At 47.8% G+C, this 20,235-nt stretch overlaps 1 protein-coding gene across 1 annotated transcript in view; it reads right to left on the bottom strand.

The window, feature by feature from the left end:
* Positions 1–2,139, bottom strand: part of KSR1 (kinase suppressor of ras 1) — a 105,640-nt gene extending 103,501 nt beyond the window's left edge. Inside the window, exon 1 of the mRNA XM_060283083.1 lies at positions 1,427–2,139. Coding sequence (XP_060139066.1) covers positions 1,427–1,711 — 285 coding nt within the window. The 5' untranslated portion in view covers positions 1,712–2,139. The remainder of the gene's footprint in view (positions 1–1,426) is intronic.
* Positions 2,140–20,235: the final 18,096 nt, after the last annotated feature.

The raw sequence follows: 20,235 nt of genomic DNA, 5'->3' as shown, positions 1-20,235 counted from the left end.
CGGTGGGAGAGGGAAGGGAAGGAAAGGAAGAGAATAGAAGGACAGGCCAAGGAATCCTAAACAAACACCATTGTATAAAGCAGCCAGACAGCGCCCCTCCCCTCTGAAAAAGCAAGTGTTGCAACAAGACAGCCATCAACCTCCTTTCCCCCCCCCCACTGCACAGTGCAGACATCACTTCCTTTTCTGAGTGTGGGGTTAGCACACACCGATACACACCTTTTCCTGGAAAATAAACCATTGCTTCTTTTTTAAAAAAGCTTTTAGCCATGTTTAAGACGTCGCCAGTGAATTTTTCAACCTGCAGCTATGGTTTTATTGATTGGAACGGGGCAAATTACTGGTGGATTAAGATTGGGGCTTGTTGTTTACACGGGTTTCGTAAAGCACGACTGTGTGTCAGAACAAAAAAAAAGCAACAACCACCACCAATAATAAAATTCTTAACCATGCAGTTGCAATACATATCTTCTGGGAAGCAAAGTCCGCAAGGAGTTGGATGGGACTTACTCCCAGATAAGTGTGCAGAGCATTGCAGTTTTAGCAAATAAAAGCATTCATTGAGGGGAAGGGCACTGTTTCTTTGGCAAACAGCAGACTACTGCAAGAAAAGATCTCACGGTTGCAGGAGCGATCTGTCCGCAAGGCTGCAAACATATACAGGGCAGCTTTTTCCCTGTGAAATGGGTATTTGATGGTGCCCAACAACAGGTTGGTTTGTCTTCTCAATTTCAAAATATGCCCCTGGTAGGTAGCCCCAAAAGCTTAGGGGGCTCCTATTATAGATACACACTTACCTGGGAGTCAGTTCCATTGAACTCAGCGAGGCCAACTCCCAAGTAGACATGCATACACTGAGAGGATGGATTATTCTTACTCTGCCAATGTAATCACTACCAAGGGAAAAAATGCATGGGGAAATAGAAAGGTATAGCTTTTCTATTTTTATTTTTAATCGCAAGTGGCCATGCTGGTCCCTTTACAAAAAAGGAGGAAAAATCCAAGAAACAGCAATGCCTAACACTGTACTAGTAATAATAATAAATGCAGTGCCCAGCAAGAAGAGTGCATGCGGCGTACATATTTATAATAAGGAAGCCCATTATTTATTATTAAATGCAAAAAACCTATCAATAACAAGGATAAATAAGAGGGTTGTCGCCCTAAGGGAGGGGATTGCGCTGCCAGCTCAGGAAAGAGACCCAGAGTGTCTTTGTGACAATTGTCCGCGCGCATATTGGTGCGAGAGGGGAAATAAAGGCGCGCGCGCGCACACAACCCGCACCCAGACATCCCCCCAAAATTAATTAATTCCCGCGGGAGCTGCGGGGGGGGGGAGGAAAGCGAGGAGGTGGTTGAGGACCCCCTGGGGAGCTGGCACAAAGGCAACCCCCTTTGGCGGAATGAGGGGGCGCCCTCTGCGTACCTCCAAAGTGCGGATCTCTTGCTGGGTGAGGTCGTTGGAAGCGGCGCACTTGGTGCGGAGCCCCTGCAGGCTGGAGAGGGAGATGTCGATGAGGTCTTGGAGCTGCCCGCATTGCTGCAGCGCGCAGCCGGCCCGGCCGGGGCGTCCGGAGGCCAGGCCGTCCGGGGGGGCTCGGCCGCTGCGCCCTCCTCCGGCCCCCGCTGCCCCTGCCGTCCGGCCCGCGGCGCACTCTTTCTTCTCCACCATCCTCTCGGCTCCTCTCCGCGCGGCAGACGCTCTATCCATTCCTCGGCATCGGGGAGGTTGGGGGGGGGCGGGTGGCGCGGCGACTCTCGGAGCTGAAGACAAGAGGGAGGGGAGGAGAGGGCCGGGGAAGCGGGTCGAGGGCCGGGCCGGAGCTAGACCTTCCTCCGCCGCCGCTGCCCGATCAAGCCCCGACGACGTTGGGCAAGAATTAATTGCCTTTCCAATTGCATGCACTAATTATTATTATTTTAACGATAGTAATCAGCGCAGCATCATACAAGGGACCCAAAGTGCATCTCTCCCCCACAAAAAAAAGAAAAAAGAAAACTGAAAATGAGTTTATTTTCCCCTAGGGAGCGATGAGAAAAGGGCGGCAGAAGAAGCTGGGTGGCGGCGATGCAGGGCCAGTCGCAGCAGCAGCAGCAGCCGCGCTGCAAACTAGCGCTCTCTTCTTCTGAGCTTCGCTTTCCAGCCAGCTTTGAATATCAGCTGGGGTCCAGGTCACGGTTGCCGACGAGGATGCTGGGAGTTGTAGTCCTGCGGTGTTGTTTTGGTGGGAGGGAGGAGGGAGGGCGCTTCCCCGGCTGCTCGCGCTGTTGTCGGCGCGCGCAACAGCCAGGACGGCAACCGGGACAATGCTGCAAGGTTGCTGCTTTTAAAACAATACTAAACCTTTTAGTATTGCGGGGAAGGTTAGTGGCTGAAAGAGCTGTGAATCAGGAAGTCCCTCGTTCAGATTTCACGCCTGCTGCGAGCTTTGCTATATAGAAGATGGCTTTATTCCTGCCTCGGTCTTCCTGTCTGCAAAAAAGAGGGGGTTAGTGGTATCATCATACCTTACAGGGCTGTTGTTAAGGATTATAATTATAGATAATATGCGTGTGAAGTGCTTCGGACACGCTGTGCAAAGGCTAAGTGATAGTTTGAGTTGGTTACAGGTAGGTAGCTGTTGGTCTGACGCAGTCAAAACAAAATAAAAAAATCCTTCCAGTAGCACCTTAGAGACCAACTAAGTTTGTCATAGGTATGAGCTTTCGTGTGCATGCACACTTCTTCAGATATTCTTCAGATCTGAAGAAGTGTGCATGCACACGAAAGCTCATACCTATGACAAACTTAGTTGGTCTCTAAGGTGCTACTGGAAGGATTTTTTTATTTAGTTTGAGTTGGTATTATTGCGTTTGATGATGATGAGTACGGAGGGTGATGCTGGGATGCACCACCTGTGGAACTCCTGCCTAGGTGTTTTATACCCCTCCAAATTTAAGCAAAACAAAGAAAGGAAGGACTAAGACAGACTGCAGCTCTTAATGGGACTATTACCTTGATCCAGTCCAATCCCCTGGCACTACGGGGTTTTACTTATTTATTTATTTATTTTTATAAACCTTTTAATTATCCTCCTGTTTAGGTTTTTCCTCTGTCTTTCTTATTCATTCATTCATTCATTTATATATTGCATTTATGCCCCACCTTTTTCCCCCCTCCAAGGAGCTCAAGGTGCTATACCTGGTGCTGGAATGACTCCAGAGACATTCCTGTTTAATGCCGAAGAGCGCCTCACTTGCGAGGCGGGCCACCATGCCTTTCTAAAAATTACCTTCCCAACACGTTCCATAAATACATCAGGGCAGCGTGTTTACACTCTGTGTAAAGAGACGGCCGAGTGGCCTTTTCACACTTCAAGCGGGCACTTGCATAAACCGACTTCTTTGGCCAACATAAACACTTAAGGGCCTGAGTCGCGTGGCTTCTTCTGAGCACCCTGAGAGGCCCTGGTGTTGTTGTGGTCCCAGCTGGGCAGGACACCCCATGGCAAAATAAGGCAGGAGGGCTCTCTTGCCAAAGTGGGCTGTGAACACACACACCCCCCCCGAACAAGTGGAAGAAAGGAAGTGAAGGGGAACTCAGGGGTACAGAACATGTGCTTTGCTGCCCTGGGGCAGTGTATGCCCTGCACATTCAAAGTGCATGGATTCCTGCAAAGAATTCTGGGAACTGTAGTTTTTTTTTAAAGGGTACCAAGAATTGTAGCTCTGTAGGAATAAACCACAGCTTCCAGGATATATTTCTTTTGCAGAGGGAGATGTGTTTTAAATGTAAGAGCTTCTCCCCTCCCAATAGGCCAAATTTCGTAGGGGGAAGGGGTGGAGCTAAGCACCTAAATAAAGGTAAAGGGACCCCTGACCATTAGGTCCAGTCGTGACCAACTCTGGGGTTGTGGCGCTCATCTCGCGTTATTGGCCGAGGGAGCCGGCGTACAGCTTCCAGGTCATGTGGCCAGCATGACTAAGCCGCTTCTGGTGAACCAGAGCAGCACATGGAAACGCCGTTTACCTTCCCGCTGGAGCGGTACCTATTTATCTACTTGCACTCTGACGTGCTTTCGAACTGCTAGGTTGGCAGGAGCTGGGACCGAGCAACGGGAGCTCACCCCGTCACGGGGATTCGAACCGCCGACCTTCTGATCAGGAAGCCCTAGCTCTGTGGTTTAACCCACAGCGCCGCTTGCGTCCCCTCAAGGCAGAGCTAAAACACACACCTTGCCTTCACAACCGCTCCCCAATGTTGTGCCCTCCAGATGTTGCTGACTACAACTTGCATCACCCCTAGCAACCGGCCATCCTGGCTGGAGCTGATGGCGATTGTTATCCAACAACATCCAGAGGATCATAGAATTGTACAGTCGGAAGGGATCCTCGGAACCATCTAGTAGTCCAGCCCCCTCCTTGATCTTGTTCCTTTTCCAGCTGCACTTGTTGTCCATTTTATCTGCCCTCCTCCTCTGGAACATTATATGGTTCCCAGCCGTATAATTTGATCTGATCCAGTGCTCAGCCATAGAGCACCCGAAGCATTAAAGAGAGCTGCTGAGCATAGGCAGAGTGCTTTACTCGCAAGCATTTAAGGACTAGGGGGTAAGGCAGGCACCCCCAAACTCGGCCCTCCAGATGTTTTAGGGCTACAATTCCCATCATCCCTGACCACTGGCCCTGTTAGCTAGAGATGATGGGAGTTGTAGTCCCAAAACATCTGGAGGGCCGAGTTTGGGGGGTGCCTGGGGTAAGGCTTCTGAGTCAGAGGATGGTGCAACAGCTCAGAGAGGCCGTCAAACCCTTAAACCTCGCTGGTGGGTGTGGGTGTGTTTGCATCGATTTCTGTGTCCCACTGGGAACATTTGGCTTAATAAATAGCATTTGCCACAGAACAGGCCACAGTCCTCTTTGATAATGTGCCGAAAGAACGGGCTCGTATGAGGAAGCAATGTGCTGACTAAACATTCTCTCCCCCCCCCCAATTTAGCATGAATGTCTACATCCCCACATTCTTCCCCTTGGCTCAAAGGGCCCAGATGGTGTTAGTTGGGAGGGGGCAGGAAAAGAGAAAGAGTGAGAGAGAGGCTTTGGGTCCTTGGACAAGGATTAGACAAAAGACAAACGCAGGCCTTTTGCAGACAGAACTGAGAGGAGGAGATGGCAAAGTGGGGAGCCTCTTCTCCTCACAGGGAAAGCCATTGTTCCCTCCAGAAGAAGAAGAAGAAGAAGGGGGGGAGGGAGGGAGAGACTTTTAACACATGACTGCAACTTTTGAGTGTTGGCTTGGGGAAAGTGGATGGAGAAACATTTCCATTCCTCACTCTGTAAGACTAGAACTCCTGGATGCCCAGCGAAGCTGAACATTGGAAAATTCAGGATTGATAGAGGAGAAAGTGCAATAGTTCACGCTGTGCAATAGTTAAATGATAAAACTCACTCCCACAGGAAGCAGCGGTGGCCACCAATTTTAAAGGCTTTCAAGGAGGATTGGGGAAATTCACAGAGTCTTCTATAAAGGTCTGAGCAGTGCTATACATTAAGCCAAACAGCGTATTTACCTCTTTTTTTAAAAAAAAGAAAAAAGTGAGGGGTGGAGAGAGAAACCATAAAAAGAAAGAAAGAAATTGAAGCACTGTGCAAGTCCCTGGGTCCAAAGTTAGGCAGAATTTGGAGCTGCGTCCCTTTGAAGTACATTTTTTCCTGTCAAAATCATTCTGGACGCTGTAGTTTGCCCCTTGCAGAGTTTACATTTCCCAGCAAATGTTAGCAAGCTACAGTGCCTAGAATTCTTTGACGGAGAAACTGTGCTACAAATGTACCTTAAAGTTATAGTGTGTCTGCAGCCAGGGCAAATCCACACACAATGCACATTTAAAGCACATTTTTCCCAAAGAATCCTGGGAAATGTAGCTTAAGGATGCTGGGAATTGTAGCTCTGTGAGGGAGAAGGCACAATTAAAACAAATCCACTTCTAAAAGCAACAACAGGCTTTTTGCCGTTTGAAAAGTTACAGGGAAATTTACATTGAAAAGTGTGGGGTGAGCAGTTGGATGTGTAAATGTAAGTAAATCAGGCTGAATGCTTTCCATACTGTAACTGCTCTATAAATAAATCAGAATGGCTGCTGAATAAAAACTGGGCATAGTCTCACCACTGGGTAAGCCTTGCCCAAGCAAACCAGGATAAATACGGACATAAACTGGTGATATGATATGGCGATGCCCTAAATTGTCTTGCAGAGCAGCTGCATTCGGGTTCAGTTTGATGTTGCTGCTGAGATCTTGCGAAGTTTCCCCCACCCAGTAATACATAATGTTCTTTGTGGAAAAGAAGGAAAGAAAGAAAGAAATCTATTTAGGAAATAACATGTGGCTTGAGTGCACTTAACGTGGAGCTCTGCAAAACACCCACGATACCTTTTAGCAGAGATTTACCTTGTGCTGAAATCATAATATTTAACGTGCAATTACTCAACTTGATCTGTTTTAATACAGGTAACGGAAATGCTCCTTTGAGAAGCTTTAGAAGACCGAGATTTGGAGAGCTGGGACGCTAATTGTTTTCAGAGAAAGAAAGCTTTTTATTATCGATGATTTCCCCTCAAAGGCTGCCTCCCACACACCTACAGAATACCTTTTTTTTTTTTTGCCTGTGGCACATATATAATACATGAGACAGAGCAGCAGGTCTGGCGCCGTGATGTGACTATATGGAGAAATTAGTTGTGAACGGAGATTTAATAATGGGATTTGAACCCAAACCTGCCCAGCCTAGCTGCTATGCCCCGGTGGGTCCACAGCCTTATGCGTGAGATGGACAAATGTATTTTCTTGGCTCCCTCTCCTGTGATTGCAACAGCAGCATTTTAATTTAATTTACCTTGACAGTATCTAGTATGCTAGAAAGCTGTGTTATGCCAAGTCAGGCCATTGGTGCATCTCGCTTAGCATTGCCTGCACTGACTGGCAGCAGCTCTCCAGGGTTTCAGGCAAGGGCCTTATGACCTCTGAAATGTGTTCATGGGAGTGGTGTTCTTGGATTGATTTTGTTTTATTGCGTGTTTTGTGCTCTCATGTTGCTTCTTTAATGTCATGAACCGCCCTCTGATCTTCGGATCAAGGGCGGTACAGTGGTACTTTGGTTCTCAAACTCAAATCTGTTTCGGAAGTCCGTTCCAAAACCAAAGCATTCCAAAACCAAGGCACTCTTTCCCATAGAAAGTAATGTAAAACGGATTAATCCATCCCAGACTTTTAAAAACAACCCCTTAAACAGCAACTTAACATGAATTTTACTATCTAACGAGACCACTGGTCCATAAAATGAAAGCAATAAACAATGCACAGCAGTCACACAATCAAATCAATCAGTAGCTGAACTGGGTTCCACGCAGTCACAAAAACAAAGAGAGCCACGAAAACAAAAACGCAAAATAAATAGCAAAAGCAGACAGACCTCAGTATAACACTCGAAACGGAAGTGTAACACTCAAAACGGAGCACGTTCGGCTTCCGAAAAAATGTTCGCAAACCGGAACGCTTCCAGGTTTGCAGTGTTTGAGTACCAAGACGTTTGAGAACCAAGGTGCCATTGTATACACATTTCATAAATAAAAATAAAATGGGCCGCTGTCTTGACCCAGGAGCCAGGCTCTTCTTATTCCCTTGTGTATAATCCCGGGCACAGAACAGGCGTTTTGGAGGATGAAGAAACACAGGCAGTTCGTTTCTCCATCTGTTTTTGGAAGCTCCAAAACCACCACAAAGGGCAGGGGAAGAAGCATGTTCTCCTCGGCGTCTGTTCCCGCAGTCTGAATTTCATGCTTCATGTGCAATCTGGGCTTCCTTGGTACAGTACGGGGGGGGGGGGGGGGGAGAGAGAGAGAGAGATGCCTCATTAGAGCAAAATAGCTCATTTGCAGCCAACTAGACAGCCTACGTGGGCAGCAGCGCTTAAAAGCCTTTTGTTCGTTCAGGATGGGGAGTGAATTACTGGGATGGTAACATGGAGTTCCCCGCCACCATCTATTCTGCAAAAAGTTCTAGACAAGCTTCCAAAAAACAGCTGCCATGCAGTTGCAGAGACTTTTGAACTCCTATTTGTTTGGAACATTTATACCCTGCCAGGAAAAGCTACCGCAGCACCTCACACAGAGCCATAAAAGCTCAGTCTCTGCCCCTCGGGCTTTCAATAAAGAAGGGCAAGGAACAAAAGGGAAACGGGGCGAGGAAGGAAGAGAAGAGATTGGGGGCAAACTCAGACACCACAGGATTGATGTTAAGACCGGGTTTAGTGCTTTTGAGGCGTACATGAGATCTCCCGAAAGCTGCAGGAAAAAGGGGAGCTGTGCACTTCTGTTTGGAATACTGTGATCTGCAGATTTTTAGCTTTGTCTTCTGTTAGGGGAAATTCTGGGTGCGAGGCTGCTCAGCCACCCAGCTCGTCAGGCAAGAGCCCGCGGTCCACTGCAGAATAAAGGAAGGAGTCCAGCCACCAACCGGAGCAAAATAGCAAGGTTTATTGCGCAACAGGTTCAAGCCAAGACTGAACACTGAGAACGGGGTTACAAGGACTTTTAAAGCTTCCCACCCAAATCCCATAATGCATTTCAGAAGTGTCATTCCTACATCATAGTTACATGGCTAAACTTCAGGAAAAAAAGGGGAGGTACATACAATATTAACATACTGGTAAACAAGATTAACATAAGGGTAATGGTTCAGGCCAAAAGTAAATGTGTAATAAGTACCGGGAGGAACTTCTTGAGTATTCACAGGAAGAGAACAATAAGGTCCTGGTTTTGCATCGTCTGCCACCTGGGTGGGTCTGGTGATGGGATTAGGCTTGGCCAACAAAGTGCCTCTGGGCACTTCCTGGAGTCCCTTTTCAAGGGCAAAATAGCGTTGGAATGGAGGAAACTGGAGTTGATTTTATATGATTTTAAAAACTAGGTAACTTCCCTGAGCTGTCAAGTCGAAAGGATACGTTTATGCATAATATTTATAACATCTAACAACTTTAAAGATGTGCCCCGCCCCCCGTGATTTCCATAACACTTCCTCTAAACCAGATGTGGCTGGACTCCGGTTCCCATCATCCGTAACCACTGCCCATGCCGTGGGAACATCTGGAGGGTTTGCAACCCTTGTTCTAAAGTGGTGTACTCGATAGTTTGGAAATAATACTGTTACAGAAGTTCGGTGCCACCCCCACTTTCTGCCGAGTGGTAGCAAGATTGCAAGGGGTTCCGGGTGGCGGGCAGTGAAAATTTTCACAGGGGAACAGCTAGGGTCAGAGGCACCAGCTTGCGAGGGTGATTGGGAGAGCCAACTTGCGATGTCCCTCCCTAACCCATCACCTTGCCCATTCTCTGCCCAAGGATTCCTCTGTGATGGACCCCCCCCCCCCCCGCAACACTTTTTGTCATGTTAACATCTCTTTCCCAGGTGAGCTCCTGGCTTTGAAAGGGAGCTTAGCCAGGAAGGAAGATGTAGATTATATACAAAAATGTGTTAATTAGGGGAAATTTGGACTACAATGAGGATTGGTGGGTTTTGTTTGTTTGTTTGTTTAATTACAAACTGGTTTGGAAACATGGAGAACTGAATTTAAGACTGGACAAATGAGAAACTGAAATGGAAATTGACAGATTTGCCTGTCTCGACTGTCACGCACCGGGAACAAGTTGGCAATGCATTAAATGGTCATTTAATACCAGCTCTTCCTGCCCACTCAAAAAAGGAGGTTTTGATGAGGAGGCAGGAGGGGGTTTAAGCTGAGGGGAGATTACAATTTTCATTTCTTCCCAGCGTCCCCTTTAAGTGTATGTGGTAGCTAAACTTTGCTGAAGTTTAAAGACTAAGTGTTCACCTAGGATTAAGAGGTCAGCTCCCCTGCCATGCTTAAGCCACTTACAAGGGCCGTGAACTTGCAGGTTAAAAAAGGCACATTGGACAGACTGGAAGGTAGAAAGTGAGGAGATGATGGAAGGAAATAGATGCCTCTGGGGTCAGCCTAAGAGAAGTGTTACCTCCCTGCTTTCAGCTTCACTATCCTTGTGGAGAGAGAAAAGTCCTTGCATCAGTGCTGTAAAAGACAGAGCGTTTCCCTCGCATTATTCTCAAGGCCCCCAAGAGAGTTTTGTTATCAGTTCCACTTGTGCAGCAAAAGGCTAGATGTACTGAAAATCTAGTGGTGATGTACACACTGAAGCACTAGAAAGGAAGAAGACACACAGGTTTCCAGTCAAAGTAATGACGCCCTTTCCGATGCCCTCCATATTGGGCACCCATGCGCCTACTTTTCAGTCCCTCTTTGCACCTGCACAAGTTTTAGGGCAGACATTCTGCTGTGTTTTAAATCAATGCATAGAATCATAGAATTGGAAGGAGCCACAAAGGGTCATTTAGTCCAACCCCCTGCAAGGTGGGAATCTTTTGTCCAACATGGGGCTCGAACCCACGACCCTGAGATCAAGAGTCTCACACTCTACCAACTGAGCTATTGCAACAGCTCCTGCAGCTTCCTGCTGAAACGCAAGGTTTCATGCATCAGATGGTGGGCTCTGCTTCATTAGAGGTTTTTAAACACAGGTTGGATGGGCACCTGCCTATAACTATTTAGGTGCAATTCTTGCAGTGCCCCAGGGGGTTGGGCTAGATGACCCTTGGAGTCCCTTCCTATCCTGCAGTTCTGTGACTTGATGAAACATTCCACAGTTGGTTTTGTGTGGTTGTTGCACAGGTGCACATGGTCATCTTTCAAAATGTGCACATATCCAAATTTTGCAGTTCTCCAACCCATTTTTGTGCATACACCAGGGGAAAGTCTTCCTATAAAAGTGAACAGTAGTGAAGATAACACAAACATGCATTGTATTAAGGGAAATCGCTTTGCAAAAATGGGTCTCTTAGGCAAGTCCACAGAGTAGAGGTTAGAATGTCAGACAAGGGTCAGGAAGAACAGGGTTCCAATCCTCACTCTGCCATGAAGCTCTCAACTGGGTGACCTTGGGCCACTCACACTGCCTGCCAGCCTCACAGGGTTATTGTATGTCTCCGAGCACAATTCAAAGTGTTGTTGCTGACCTTTAAAGCTCTAAACGGCCTCGGTCCAGTATACCTGAAGGAGCACCTCCACCCCCATCGTTCTGCCCAGACACTGAGGTCCAGCGCCGAGGGCCTTATGGCGGTTCCCTCGCTGCAAGAAGCCAAGATACAGGGAACCAGACAGAGGGCCTTCCCAGTAGTGGCACCCGCCCTGTGGAACACCCTCCCACCAGATGTCAAAGAGAAAAACAACTACCAGACTTTTAGAAGACATCTGAAGGCAGCCCTGTTTAGAGAAGCTTTTAATGTTTAATAGATTATTGTATTTTAATATTCTGTTGGAAGCCACCCAAAGTGGCTGGGGAAACCCCGCCAGATGGGTGGGGTATAAATAATAAATGGTGGTGGTGGTGATGGTTGTGTATGTGCCGTGTTGAGACAGATAAATACTAAAAGAAATGCACCAAAATGCTGTTACATTTTCATGAGGACATATGTGGAAATGTGGAGAGATGACCTTAAGAGTGGAACAATGGGAAAGTGAGAGAATGCAAAATTGGCAGATTTGCTCATCCCGAGCTGAGCTGAACTGAACTCCCATCACCCCTGACTGTTGGGCCAAGCTGGGGATGGCAAGAGTCCGTTCCCCAACCCTCATCTGGGGCGGGAACACCCCAGAGCCACCTTTCCAAGAAGGCCAGCCAGGTGCTAAAGCTTCCCCTTTAGCAAGGTGACAAGTTTACATTTCCTTTTCAATCTGATGCGGATTTTGTTGTGTCTCCCACTCCTCCTCCTGCTCCCTTGCTCACTTATTTCCTTCTGGAATTAATTACAGTGGTTTGGGGTTGGGGGAGAGAGAGCATTGTCCGTCCCCTTCACGGCATGCTAGATCTTTTTTTTTCCCATGGGAAAGTTGAAAGTAGGATAAAACCTTTAAGGCTGAGCGACATTAAAAAACAACAGAAGATTCCACGGGATAAATTTCGATTATGCTGCAGCCGGCCTGGGCGCTTTTACCCGGAGGGCCTGCTCAGGCAGGCATTCCACAGCCTTTTTTAGACATAATGGTCAGCAGGGTTTTTGTTTTTTGGAGGGGGCTGTTGCTGCTGGATGGAAGAAAGGTTTGTTCTTGTTCGAGCAACGAGGCAGCCAGCCTGCTGAAGGCAACCCTGGTGGGGAAATTGGGCCTGAAACGCAGCCATGGCTTGCCCTGGTGACCTGATCACCTGGCGCTGTGCCACAAACCGCAGGCCAGTTTTGGCTACTTGCCCGGAACAATCTCCTTGAGCTGGAGCTCCCGCTTCTGCCAGCGACAATGCAAAGCCTGTCATGAGAACAGAAGGAGAGCCCTGCAGGATGAGGCCAAATGCCCATCTAGTCCAGCCCTCTGTGGTCAGCCAGACATCCATGTGAAACTCGCAAGTGGGACCTGGAAACGACAGCTGAATATCTGCTTGTGGTTCAGCTGGTACAGAGCCACAAGCAGCTCAAGGGGCAAAGACATTTGAGGGCTTTATCTCACCCACCTCAGTCCTGAGAACAGGATTGTAGAGTTGGAAGGGACCCCGAGAGCCATCTAGTCCAACCTCCTGCAATCCTGCTCACAGCCGTCTTCAAATCACCAACCTTCTGGTTAAGAGCCTGATCCCTCCTGTTGCCCCTTCTCTTCCACAACCATTTCTGTACGTCTTGCCCATTCACATGATCTGCAATTTCTCCTGCTGTCCCTCCTCTCCTGGCATTTCCGCAGACACCGATTCCTCTTGCTCATGCAGGCAAACCTCTTTCATCTCCTCCTGCACCTTCTGGCACACATGGAGTGAAGAGATCTCGAAGCAGCAGCTTTTCATCTCCATCCTTTGGTTTGTTTTCCTCTGAGGCACGTTCCACAGTAGGCTCCCAGAGAGAGGGGGAATCAATTGGCAGCAGCTCCTCAGTGCTTTTAGGAAACCTGCGTTCCCCTCCCAGAGCTACAGTTTCTTTAGCGATAGAACAATCAATCCCTTTTCACAGGCAACTCTGGGAATTGTAGCTCTGGAAGGAGAATAAGGGTTTTCTAGCAGTACCCTTAACAAACGACGACTCACCCTCCGGCCTAGGCTTAGCCTTTCAATAAAATACGCAAAATACTTTGTGCAAAATATTTGATTATGCTATTGGCAATGGCAGCCAGATTAGAAGCTGCACACCACTGAAGGTCTCGTACCAATTTTTCTCCCAGCAGGATGATGAAAGAAGGTTTGACAAGTGGCAGTGGCTCCCTCCTGAATCGCATTGTCCTTTGTGATCTGAATTTCACCCCTTTAGAATTAGCTTGCTAAACGTTTAGGTTCTTAAAAAAAAAGTTTAGGTTCTAAGCCACCACCTAAACATCATTACTTGCCTCTTCCCTAAGGTGACACTTTACCTCCCTCCCTGATTCTTAGAATCATAGAACCATGGAATTGTACAGTTGGAAGGAACCACGGGGGGGGTGGGGGGTGGGGTGTCATCTAGTCCAATCCCCTGCAATGCAGTTTTTTGTTTTTTGTTTGCCAAACGTGAGGCTCAAAACTATGACCCTGAGATTGAGTCTCATGGTTTACCAACTGAACTCTTTCCTTATCATGCCTATCAAGAAAAAGAAGCAGGCAACCTTCATTTATCCGTAGTTATTATTTTGCTCCTTCCTGTTTAATTTCAATAGTGTACCTTCTCCTACCTGGGCAGTTATCTTTCCACAAGGGCTGACATTGATGACGAAATCCAGCATCGTCTGAGCTCTGCAAGTGCAGCTTTCTGCCGATCGAAGTGCAGAGTGTTTGAGGACCGGGACATTCACAGGGAAACCAAAATGCTTGTTTACAAAGCTATTTACAAAGCTATTGTACTACCAACCTTACTATATGCTTGTGAAACATGGACCACTTATAAACGCCATGTCCAACTCCTCGAAAGATTCCATCAATGGTGTCTCCGAAAAATTTTACACATCACTTGGGAAGACAGGCAAACTAATGCCGTGTACAGGAAGAAGCAAAGATCACCGGTGTCGAAGCAATGATTCTTCAACATCAATTTTGTTGGGCTGGTCATGTTGTGCAGATGCCTAATTATCATCTTCCAAAGCAACTACTCTATTCCAAACTTAAAAATTGAAAGTGTAATCCTGGTGGTCAACAAAAGAGGTTTAAAGACTCTCTCAAGGCAAATCTGAAAAAATGTAGAATAAACACTGACAATTGGGAAACACTGGCCTGCGAGCGCTCCAATTGGAGAACAGCCTTTACCAAAGATGTCATGGACTTTGAAGACGCTCAAACTCAAGACGAAAGGGAGAAACGAGCTAAGAGGAAGGCACGCTTGGCAAACCCTCATCATGATCAACTCCTGTCTGGAAACCTATGTCCCCACTGTGGAAGGGCGTGTGGATCCAGAATTGGCCTCTACATATAGTCATTTACTCACTGTTAAAACCGTGTTCATGGAAGACAATCTTACTCAGCTACAAGTGATCGCCGAAGAAGAAGAAGAAGAAGAAGAAGAAGAAGAAGAAGAAGAAGAAGAAGAAGAAGAAGAAGAAGATTTTGCTCCATCCTGTTTAATATCCTCAAAAAAATTCTCAGTAAAAAATAAATAACAAAACAAACTGTAACTCCCAGACCTCTTTGGGGGAAGCTGTGCCTGTTTAAAATGGTATCACGGTGCTTTAAACATATGGTGTGAATGTGGCTTAAGTAAGCATTTATAGCATGGTCTCCAGCTGTTTTTGGACTACAACTCCCATCATCCCTAGCTAGCAGGACCAGCGGTCAGGGATGATGGGAATTGTAGTTGAAAAACAGCTGGAGACAGGGCCGGCCCTACATGCAGGCTGGGTGGCGGAGGGCGCCGCGAGCTGCGCCCGCCCGCTGGCTGGCTGGTCCGCCGCGCAGCTGCGTCTGTGGCAGCCGCGCTGCGCGCTGCGCCCACTGCACAAGGAAACAGGGCGGGAGGGCGTCGGAGAGATTGCGCTGTGCCTGCCCGCTCGTCCGCCGCGCTGGGAAACGGGGTGGGAGGGCGCCGGAGAGATCACGCTGTGCCTGCCTGCCCGCCCGCCATGCGGCAGCGCCTGTGGCAGCCGCGCTGCGCACTGCGCCCACCCGCCCACCGCGATGAGAAACGGGGCGGGAGGGCGCCGGAGAGATCCGGTGCACCACGGCGCCAGGGGCGCTTAAGACGGCCCTGGCTGGAGACCCAAGTTTGGGAAACCCTGATTTATATGATTGCAGTCTGGTTGCAAGGCAGCCTTAGCTGACCTGTTTCGGAGGGTGGCTTCCCACCAGCCCCAGCCAGGAGTTGTAGTCCAAAACATCTGGAAGGCGCCAGCCTTCTGAAGTCTGCTTGTAGGGCTAGAGTGGACCTGGAAGGAAGTTCATTCTGATCCTCTGGCACCACCTACAGGCGGCACTTTTTGGCAGAAGAGTCTTCATAAAGAGGAGAGGCGGGACAGACTGACACCCTTCTCTTGATAGCTTCAGGGCAGCCATTCCGGAGGCAGAGCTGTGTCATAGCCAGGACAGGAAATGAGCTGCTGTGTTCACCGAGAGGCAGCTCACAGCAAAACAGAAATCGGAGACAATGGCCGGAAATTGGGGTGGAAGGGGGTGGGTCAATCTTGAAAGGACAGCCCTTGCTATTGTCATCACCTGTTTCAAGCAAGGCAGGTCACATCATCCACTGTGCTTGCACACCCTCCAGCATTCCTCAGGTGAAAATAGGGACATTTATCACTCCCCCCACCAACTAACCCTCCTCAACCTCCCATTACCCCCTACTCCCCCGAAGCATTTCCTACCAGAAGAAGGACGAGAGCCAGCGAGGCACAGCGAGCACACCCTCCACCGTTCGGGGAAAACCCCTCACTCAATTCCAAGTTTAGTTTGTTCTTTGGTAGATTTACAAAAAAAGGAAAACACACACATCAAGAAATAAATTTGAGATAGGGGCAAGATTAGACGCAGACGCACAGAGTAATTTTTTTTAATCAAGACTGCTTTATTTTTCATTTTTCAAATAAAGTTTTATTAAAACTTTTTGCATTACAATAAAAAAACTAAACAAAAAATGAAAAAGAGAAAAGAGCTAAAATAATTATAGCCTAGCAATTATAGCCTAGCTTTTACAGAGGGTTACAGATATATGGGCGCATCACATACGCCTCCCCCCCAAACTACCCAGATTAAGAGCTGGTGTGGTGCAATGGTCAGCTTCAAAATGTCTTGGGCTGGCCCTACTGGGTGTCAAAAGTCAGCCTGTGGCCTGAAGTCACAGAGTACCTGCCACCTGCAATTCAGGGGCTCACCACATGGGGGAGCATGTGCATGCACCCCCCATATTTATGCCTGGGCACACTCAGACACAATGATCTTGGGGCGATTTTCTGCTGTCACAGTACATATTTCTGAATACATTACTACACCAATTATTACACCAATTAGTATTGCATACTAAGGACAGAGCCAGTGCGGTGTAGTGGTTAGAGTAGCCTTTCTCAACCTTGGGTCCCCAGATTTGGCTGGACTACAAATCCCATCATCCCTGGCTGTTGGGCCTTCCCACTAGGGATGATGGGAGTTGTAGTCCAACAACGTTGGGCAATCCAAATTTGAGAATGGCTGGGCTAGTGTGTTAGACTTAGGACCTGGGAGACCACTGGGTTCAGATCTCTGCTGGGCTATGAAACTCACAGGGTAACTTGGCCCAGCCACAGCCTCTCAGTCGAATCTACCTGTTGCGAGAATGGAGAGAACCACCTTGAGGTCCGTGGATGAAAGGGGGTTCTCTTAACAACTCTCAGAGCCCTTAACAAACTACAGGTCCCAGGTTATTTAGATAGAAGACACAGCTGGATAAAGTGGCAGTGCAGGTGGGGCTCTGGCAACTTTAGCTGGAGTCAGGACCCCTCCTTTGCAGGCCAGGTGAGAACAGGTCTTGAAGGACTGGCCATGATTGTTGCAGTTGAAGAGAATTGTAGTTCAGCAACAATGGGAAGGCCAAGTGGTTCCCCCACACCTGGCTTATCATTATGGGATGCCTGGGCCTTTGTAAATAACGAACTGCTACGATGAAACTACTTGGCAAAGAACGTATAAAGTAATATTTTGTCAGCATAGGTTTTACGTTTTTATAGAGAGGGGAAAGCTCTACCCAACCGATGGTTGCACAACACACCGTTGTGGTTTTGACTGAGTAACTTCCAGTGGTGAATTTAGCAATAGCAAACCCACAAGGGGAGGGAGGATCATTTGCACATAGATGGGTCATGTTGTTTTCCTGCTTTCGCTTCCCTCGGTCCCACTAACGAGCTAACCACAAATTGACAAAAACATCCGGGGTTTTATTTTTGTTGGTTTATTTCGATCTCCTCCAGAAGTGTCCCAAATACTCTCCAGTTGGGACACATGACCTTTTCTCTGCTCCACAGTTGGAGGCAGCAATGCTGAATACCGGTCGCTGCGAACCACAGGACAGGAGAGTGCTGTCATGCTCGGATCCTGCCCGCAGGTTTCTCATGCCCTTACATGTTCTCATAGGGTGGCTGGGACACTGTACCCCACCAAATGTGGCCTGTCCTCTGCCAGCTGCCTTGCTTGCCTTCATCTAGACCAGAGGGTGGCCCTACCTGGGTCAGTTTCCTTCTTTTCCCAAGTCTTGGCATTCCCCTCGCAGAACTCAGCAGGGAGGAAGAAGATAGGGGGCAGTTCATAGAACCATAGGATGATAGAGGTGGAACCCCCTGCAATGCAGGAATCGAACCCACAACCCTGAAATCAAGAGTCTCGTGCTCTACCTCCTGAGCTGTCCCAGGGGTTAGCATATTCCTGCCCATTGCTCCCTCTTTCTTTTCTGCACACCAGCAGCTTTTGAGGTGACCGACAACCTTTAAAACCACAATAACTGCTTTAAAGGTAAAGGGACCCCTGACCATTAGGTCCAGTCGTGACCGACTCTGGGGTTGCGGCGCTCATCTTGCGTTATTGGCCGAGGGAGCCGGCGTATAACTTCCAGGTTATGTGGCCAGCATGACAAAGCCGCTTCTGGTGAACCAGAGCAGTGCACGGAAACGCCGTTTACCTTCCTGCTGTAGTAATACCTATTTATCTACTTGCACTTTGATGTGCTTTCGAACTGCTAGGTTGGCAGGAGCTGGGACCCAGCAACGGGAGCTCAGCCCATCGCGGGGATTAGAACCGCCAACCTTCTGATTGGCAAGCCCTAGGCTCAGTGGTTTAACCCACAGCACTACCCGCGTCCCGAATAAATGCTGTATGTCACCTCAAAATGTTGATGTGGCAGGTGGAGAAGTAGGAATCTGTTAATAACTCAAATATGGTATTCTGCTCATGAGAAACTAACACAGGCTGTTGTGTTGTTGTCTTTGAAAAACAACGTCTCCAAACTTCCTCGGTTGTTTCCAGATTCCAAACTTCACACCAGCATTTCACAATGGCCTCCGTTATCACCACTTACATTCCAGTGGTTAGACAAGGCCGCAACCTTGCTGATAACGTTTCCATGGCCTCTCAGTGAGGTCCTGATTACTTATCTAAAGGTAAAGGTAAATGAGCCTGCCAGTCAGATCCAAGATAAAGCCCTTTAAGGAGATCTGTCGCAGGCTGGGATATATAGGAAGACTACCTAATTAAGCCTACTGTCCAAACTATCTGCTAACAGGGTCTGCAGGGATTTAACCAGGATTCATTAGTGCAGTCTGGGGCCTGGTATAGTAAGCTAGCAAACAGCAACTTTTGGCTTCTCTCCAATTTCCCCCCATTTTTGCTATTCACTACAGCTTCTCCGAAATTTAAAATGGGTGTGTGCGAGCTTGCTTTTTTCCTCCTCTCCCCCCAGCATGTTTTCCTTTTGTGTCATGTCTCTTAGATTATGAGCTTGAGGGCACAGCAACTTTTGGCTCCTCTCCATGCCTACATTCCAGCTACCTCCTTGACTCTCATGATAAGCAAACTCATGACATATTGTGGGTTTCAGCGATGACATCGCTCCTCAAGGAGTCATCCCAGGTCAGGTCGCTTTCGGCTGCATATACACCATACATTTAAAGTGCATTCCCTCCACCCACCCAAAGAATCCTGGGAACTGTAGTTTAAGGGCATCGGGGAATGTAGCTCTGGGTTTTATTTGGTTTTATCCAGAGCTGATGCACTGAAATTAATGCACCCAAGTTAATCCTGCCCATTGTTCACTGTGGGTGTGATCTGAGTAGGACTAACATCGGGGGAACTCTCTGTAAGGTGTAAACTACAATTCTCAGGGTTCTTTGTGCCAAGTGGTTCCTATCCTGTGCTTAAGTTCTAAAGTGACAATCCCATTACCTCGGATGTCTGAGGGCTCTGTCTGTGGTGATCACGAGCTCTGTACATGGTCAGCGAGAGTCTCACTTTACTGGGGCGGGGGGCAAATAAATCAAATCTGGCTTTTAACTATGATAAACCCTTGCAGAAAGACGAGGAAAGGAGGGGGCATTAAACACCATGTCCCCAAACACGATGCTTTGCTAACTCCTTGTCGTTCCTTTCAGAGCTGAATCAGATTTTATTTTCTCCCTCCTGATTTTTCATTTTATTCTTTTTTTATTTGCATGTTTCCACACACTTTGCAGATGGTAAAAATAACTCCACATTTGGAACACAGGCTTTGGCTAAGCTCAGAGAAGACACTCCCAGTCCCACTCAGCACAGCAGAGAGCAAACAAACAAGAAGCTTGGCATATATTTTGCAGACTTAGCAATGCAGAGCCACTCCATGCAGAAACACACACAGGCCATTTCCACTCCGATCCGAATACACCAGCCGTTTCAGTCAAGTCCTCTGAGCAAAGCAAGATTAAAAAAACCCAACATCTCCAAGGAGAGCCTGAATTCTTCTTTGAGCTAGTTAACTCAGCTTCTTCAGTCTATGGTATTGGGAAAGTGGGCTGCAATTGGTGCTTCAATAATAAATAATAATGAGTGCTTTTTTCTGGGGGCACTCAAGGGTACATAGTACAGGCACCTTTTTTCTAGAAAGCGCTGATGATTATATTTATGTCACCCATCTGACAAGAGTTGCCTCGGCCACTATGGGCAGCTTCCAACAAATTAAAACATCACAGCTGAACACTGAGCATCATTGCCAAGAGTCTAGGCCAGGCACCCCCAAACTGCAGCCCTCCAGATG

Source organism: Zootoca vivipara, chromosome 15 (genome assembly GCF_963506605.1).
Source record: "Zootoca vivipara chromosome 15, rZooViv1.1, whole genome shotgun sequence".
Classification (NCBI taxonomy): domain Eukaryota; kingdom Metazoa; phylum Chordata; class Lepidosauria; order Squamata; family Lacertidae; genus Zootoca; species Zootoca vivipara.
The sequence above is the reverse complement of the archived record's forward strand: the minus strand, read 5'-3'. Positions and strand labels throughout refer to the sequence as shown.